The sequence below is a fragment of the Lacerta agilis genome, chromosome 14 (assembly GCF_009819535.1).
Source record: "Lacerta agilis isolate rLacAgi1 chromosome 14, rLacAgi1.pri, whole genome shotgun sequence".
Classification (NCBI taxonomy): domain Eukaryota; kingdom Metazoa; phylum Chordata; class Lepidosauria; order Squamata; family Lacertidae; genus Lacerta; species Lacerta agilis.
In genome coordinates, this window is record NC_046325.1 from 17,761,015 (window position 1) to 17,767,357 (window position 6,343).

The 6,343-nt window shown below is 46.7% G+C and overlaps 1 protein-coding gene across 1 annotated transcript; it reads right to left on the bottom strand.

The window, feature by feature from the left end:
- Window positions 1–1,594: 1,594 nt before the first annotated feature.
- On the bottom strand, window positions 1,595–5,860 carry FGF21 (fibroblast growth factor 21). The gene is made up of 3 exons (XM_033170961.1): window positions 5,335–5,860; window positions 3,896–3,999; window positions 1,595–2,097 (listed from the first exon to the last, which is right to left on the bottom strand). Exons 1-3 carry the CDS (start codon window positions 5,579–5,581, stop codon window positions 1,798–1,800), a joined length of 651 nt encoding a protein of 216 aa, XP_033026852.1. The 5' UTR covers window positions 5,582–5,860; the 3' UTR covers window positions 1,595–1,797.
- Window positions 5,861–6,343: the final 483 nt, after the last annotated feature.

The window sequence follows — 6,343 nt, forward strand, 5'->3', positions numbered from 1 at the left end:
GGTCACCTAACTCCATACCCGCCAACATTTCTCTGATGAAAATAGGGACGTCCTAAGGAAAAGCACGACAGATCGGGAACTGGGATGACTTCTGTAAATCTGGGGCTGCCCCTGGAAAAAAAAGGGACATTTGGAGGGTCTGGCTTCTACTACATGCACTTCCCTATTCTTTTAAGATCAGATTAGGGGGCTCTGCTCTGGGGTTCGCCTGCTGATGAATGAGGATTCATGAGTGTTTTCTGACATGGCTTGCTTTGTAGTGGCACCACAGCTATGGAATAGCCTCCCCCAAGAAGCCCGCCAGGCACCGGCCCTGCCTAGTTTTTAATGGCATGCACACGAAAGCTCATACCAGGAACAAACTCAGTTGGTCTCTAAGGTGCTACTAGAAAGAATTTTCGATTTTGTTTTGACTATGGCAGACCAACACGGCTACCCACCTGTAACTAGTTTTTAATGGCATTTCTTAGACAGTTTGAGATCGTATATATTGACTACCAAATACTCATTTATTTCTTGTCTTTTTTTTAAAAAAGGAATGCTTTATTCGTTCATAGCTCATCGCACTTAGGTCACTGTTACATTTTGACACAGTTCAATATCAGGATGCAGGGAAACGGGTAACAAGGGAAGAAAACATGGCAAACCATTGACATAATTAACGTCCCTTCGCAGTGCTGCAAAGGGCACGGGCACGTTCTGCCATGGAGCATTTTTGTTGGAAAAGTACAGTGAAGTGTCAACATTTCAAATGCAAACCGCGGTTAGAAAAGTTAGTTAAATAAATAAATAAATAATAAATAAATAATAGCCGACATGACCTGATCCTTTACCTAAACCCTACATTGAAGTAAGCCTGTTTGGTGGTGCTGGCAAGAGGAAGGAACTTGCCATGCCTGTAAAGGAACATGAATGAGGAACCCATCTCTCTAATATCTGGCCAAGCTACCAGTAGCTTCTTACGTTTCTGCTGGGGGGGAACAGCCACACACTGCAGGTCCTTGATATTTGCACAGGGACCAGCAGCTCCATAGAGGACGCAAGAGCAGAGCTCAGAATCGTACGATTAGCTGCTGTGCCCTGTCCTGATCTACAGAGCTCCTGATGGGCATTGACCTCATTTCTCCTCTGCTCTGTTCATTTGCGGGTGTTCCTTAAAAAGGAAGCGGCGGAACAAAATAAGTAACAAAGAGCTATAAGGCACAAGATTGTCCTGAGCATGTCTACACTACTGCCTTGAAAGTTAATGTTCATTCCTTCTCCAGAAGGCGAAATAAATATGCAAATAAGAATACCGGTATATATATATATATTCAATAAATAACAATATATAAGTTACTTGCCAGGGACAAAGCTGTCTCATTATGACACTCTTCTCTGCTTCCCAACTCTTTCCAGCCTCCTCCAATAAATTAAGCCGACATACAATAAATAAGTTACTTAAATAGATAATAAAAATAGAAATAACCCGCCCCCAAAAGCTGGCAAGAATAACAACAGGTTGAAAATACAAACAATCTTAGTCTTAACGAAACAAGGATTCCGCCTCTTGTTTTTGTTGGATTTTCCTTATGTGTCTGCAGTGCATCATTTGCGCCTGAGTGGGATGCAACTTTAGGTTGCGGGAGCCCAAAATGTACTACAAGGTCACTCATTAGAGTCTGGGTGCCAAGCGCCATCTGCTAAGCTCTCCTTCTGCTCTGTTTCTCCCAAATGTCGGATTGTTCCATCGTCGTAATTACATGGCAAGAAAACCCACTTGTCCAAGAAAGCTACCAAGGATCCGGGTGTCCCGGGTTATTTGAAGACGTAACTTGGGCTGATGATGCCAGGGTTGTGGCCCATCATGCTGAGGGGATCGGACGACTCAACGTTCAGTTCCTGTTCATAGAAGTCGTAGTCCACAAACACGGGTTCGAGGGGGATCTTGTTGACTAAGGGCAGGAACTGGGAGAACGGAGGCAGCTGGTGACTCCGAGGCAGGTTCCCCATGGAGCTGAGGCTGACGGGGATATTGTAGCTTTCAGAGTAGTAGAGGTTGTAGCCGTCGCGGAGAACCTTCTCGTGGAAGTTGCATGCCTCCTCAGAATACGATAACTGGGGTGGGGGTGGGGAGGGAAAGACATGAGGTTTTATGCATTCATATAATTGTGCAAAATCTAACATCCATCATAGCAGGGGTGGGGGAAATTTGGCCATGCAGGTGTTGCTGAACTACAACTCCCATCATCCCTAGCTATGGATCAAGCTAGCTGGAGCTGATGGGAGTTGTTGTTCAGCCACAGTTTTCACCACCCAATCACTATGGATGCATAAAGTTGGAAGGTAGCCAGTCTTGCAACTGAAGTACATCCTAGAAGGTGACTATCCAGCCTTTGCTTAAACACCTCCAGCGCAGGACAGCCTGCGACTTTCTCCTGAGTCAGGCTGTTCCCTTGCTTAACAGGTTTTACTTTTTTAGGAATTTAGAGATGGGGAATAACTGCACCACAGAAACTGGATTAAGTGTCTATTTCAAAGGGTAGCTTGCGTTTCGGTTTTCATATTGTTTTGAAAAGTCTGAAAATTGGATAGAGTTACCTTTAAAACATGAACAGAATCAAATTTCTATCCCTTTCCCTAATGGTTTACGAATGATGGAAGTTGCCTCATCCATGCAGTTTCTGCCCACTGGATTCTTTCCAGACATCCAGAAAAAACAATCCTGAGGTCCCTGGTTATTTGCAGATGGAGAGATCAAGAGAGTTCAGTCTTTCCTAGACGCATTGCAGCACACAAGATAGCCACGCAATCTGCACCCAGCAGGCACAGGTTGATTCTATAGTGGCTGCATTCCAGCCCCAAACTGGAATCAAACTGGATCATATGCCTTGCAGACCAGCGCTAGTCACTGTGTCAGCATCTGCATGCTATCAAGAACAGGTATGAAGCAGGGCAGGAATGGAATGGAATTCCACCACAACATGTTGACCTTCCAGCAAAAGGTTTTAGTTCCCTCCCCTTGCCAAAGGGTCTATTTTAATTGCCCACACTGCATAGAATCCTAGAACAGCAGAGTTGGAAGGGACCACAAGACTCATCCAGTCTAACCCCCTGCAATGTGGGAATCTTTTGCCCAACGTGGGGCTCCAACCCACGACCCTGAGTTTAAGAAGAAGAAGAAGAGTTTGGATTTGATATTCCGCTTTATCACTACCCTAAGGAGTCTCAAAGCGGCTCACATTCTCCTTTCCCTTCCTCCCCCACAACAAACACTCTGTGAGGTGAGTGGGGCTGAGAGACTTCAAAGAAGTGCGACTAGCCCAAGGTCACCCAGCAGCTGCATGTGGAGGAGCGGAGGTGCGAACCCGGTTCCCCAGATTACGAGTCTACCGCTCTTAATCACTACACCACACTGGCTCTCATGCTCTACTGACCGAGCATAATCTCAGAATTTGGTTCAAGAATTTAATATATTTTATCATTTGTTTGTTGACTTCGATTGTTAAGAGGTTTAAAGACTGTCTCAAGGCAAATTTTTAAAAATGTAGTATAAACGCCAACAATTGGGAAACACTTGCCTGTGAGCACTCCAATAGGTGTCATGGGCTGGACCTATTGCGCTTGGCAAATCCACACCATGATCAACTCCTGCCTGGAAACCAATGTCCCCACTGTGGAAGGACGTGTGGATCCAGAATTGGCCTCCACATTCACTTACGGACTAACTGTTAAAACCATGTTTATGGAAGACAATCTTACTCGGCTACGAGTGATCGCCAAAGAAGAAGAAGAAGAAGAAGAATCCTGGTCATACAGGACAACATTTTGAGAAAGAGTTTAGAGTAGGATTGTCCAACACGCATCCTCCTCTGAACTGCCTCTTCCCCAAACACACACAGGCATCTTAACTTACCGAGCCATAGAGGCGTCCATTGGGCTTCATACAGAGAAATCTTGAGGTCTTCTTGGCCTGCATGCGAATGATTCCTGGCTTGACTGCTTTGATCTCCATCAAACCTGGGGGGGGGGGGAACCCAGCAGAGAACAGGTGGTGAAGGATGAGAACCCAGGAGTCCTGGACCCAAGTCCTTTTATTCTACCCATTCAGCCTATTTCAACCCACCAGTAACCACAGCCTGCAATGTCTGTATGGGGACCAGATTAAAGTCAAAGAACATTCATGTAATTTTTTTTAAATCTCTGATCCACTCTTTCCCTATTCTTTCCCTTCTCAAATATGCATTGAGCCCCCGTGCAAAGGAGAACAAGAGGCCCCTCCAAGTGTGACCTGTTTATTGAGCATTTGTCCTGATTCATTTTGCACAAAACATAGTGTTAGATTCCATCTGGCCTTTATTGAGCATTTGCTTATAGGGCAGTTTTACAACAATGAGCATTCATCCTGATTCACTTTATGGGGTGTTCACATGTCTTCCCATTAATCATTTGTTCATCCCGTGCTTTTCAATCCGTTTCCCCATCACTTTCCTAACTGCAAAAAGCCTGATCCTTCTTTTCAAGTAGATTTGTTGTGCCAGGACGAGAGAGCACTTTAATTGTGCGAACCTAAAATGCCAAACCTAAAACGCCTAAAATGATCGCCGAAGAATTGATGCTTTTGAATTATGGTGCTGGAGGAGACTCTTGAGAGTCCCATGGACTGCAAGAAGATCAAACCTATCCATTCTCAAGGAAATCAGCCCTGAGTGCTCACTAGAAGGACAGATCCTGAAGTTGAGGCTCCAGTACTTTGGCCACCTCATGAGAAGAGAAGACTCCCTGGAAAAGACCCTGATGTTGGGAAAGATGGAGGGCACAAGGAGAAGGGGACGACAGAGGATGAGATGGTTGGACAGTGTTCTCGAAGCTACTAACATGAGTTTGGCCAAACTGCGGGAGGCAGTGAAGGATAGGCGTGCCTGGCGTGCTCTGGTCCATGGGGTCACGAAGAGTCGGACACGACTGAACGACTGAACATCAACAACAAAATGCCAGTGTGTGCTTGAGTCCTTCCCACAAAACAGTGACAGTCTGGATGCATCTAAAGTCTTTGTAGCCTTCATTTGTTGTACAGAAGAGGGAATTTCAGAAGGTGCCGCTGATCTCAGAAGAGTGCCAAACTCTGCATCTGCTGAACTATCCTCTTCCATAAAATTATTTTGGCCTCTTGCACCCCATTCCATCCCCAGAACATGAGGAGTCCGGCCCAGTCAGCCCCTTACAGACCTCCAACTACATTAACTGCAGTGAGATATGCTACCTATCTCTCTATATCTATCTCTCTATATCATCTATCTGTCTGTCTGCCTCATGTCACTTGAAAGAATGTGAAGGATTTCCCCAAATACTTACTGTATATGTTCTGGTATCTGGAGCCGCGGACTGCGCCATCTGGCATGATCTCCAGGTGGAGATGCGTCTGGTCGTCCGCCGTGTACAGGTGGCGAAGCCGGACCTGCCCATCAAACTGTAAGAGGGGGTTGGAATTTGGCAGGGGGAAAGCAGGAGCCATGGGGAGCAGCAAGGCAGCCCAGAAAATCAGGCCGACGAGAAGACGGTGCCAGCGGCTGCATTGGAGGGGTACCGAAATGGCCAACATGGCTGAAGAAGGCCCAGCCCAAGACAAGAGAATCAGGGTGCCAAAGACAGGGGCAGAAAGAAACTAAGAACAAGATTCTAGTCCTCAGCCTTTAGCGGTTGCCCTAATTCTTTCTTGAAAGACCCTGAGAGTCCTGGCTTCAACTTACTAGGACTCGCAACTCGCTCTCACCCAGGAAATGATGTTGAGCCCAGGTGGTCCTGAGTCCAGAAGGGAATGCGAGTCCTCTGAAAACTGTTCAATGGTTGCTGGGGTTTGGTTATTTTAGAAAGGAAGGAAGAAGAAGAAGAAAAAGGGAAAGAGGCGAATAACTCTCTCTTTTCTTGCTTCAGCTGTCTCACTCCGGGTTTGCTCCTGTCGAGCAGGAACCGAGGTGTATATATACCGCAGGCAGAGGTAGATGCCCTTCCCCTTGGCTTTCACTCTGCCCACATCCTCTCCCCCTCCCCCTCCCCCAATCCTGCCCGCTCCTGCTTCCCCACACTCTCTAGGTCTGCGTATGAGTCACGGGGTGCCTATCACCGCTCCCTCTGCCCCTAACGTGTGGGGTCACGAGGATGCCAAAGTCTAAATATTATCATTCCACAGCTGCTTTCATGCCGCCGACAGGAAAGAGTGATGTAACTTTGGGGAATACAGGAGTTAGAAAAAAGGCACGTTGTGCGGTGGGAAGGGGGAAAGAGGTGGAAACGAGTGCGAAAGCCTCAGCACCCTGACAACTGTCCAGCAACGCACCAGAGTTGGTCTGGCTGTGCATCTATT

Bases quoted from the DNA above. Each gene is read 5' to 3' on its own strand.
- FGF21 (XM_033170961.1), bottom strand. From the start codon at position 5,581: ATGTTGGCCATTTCGGTACCCCTCCAATGCAGCCGCTGGCACCGTCTT. The intron at 4,000-5,334 runs GTAAGTATTTGG...CCCCCCCCCCAG, and splicing joins CAGATACCAGAACATATACA to GTTTGATGGAGATCAAAGCA. The intron at 2,098-3,895 runs GTAAGTTAAGAT...CCCCCACCCCAG, and splicing joins ATGGACGCCTCTATGGCTCG to TTATCGTATTCTGAGGAGGC.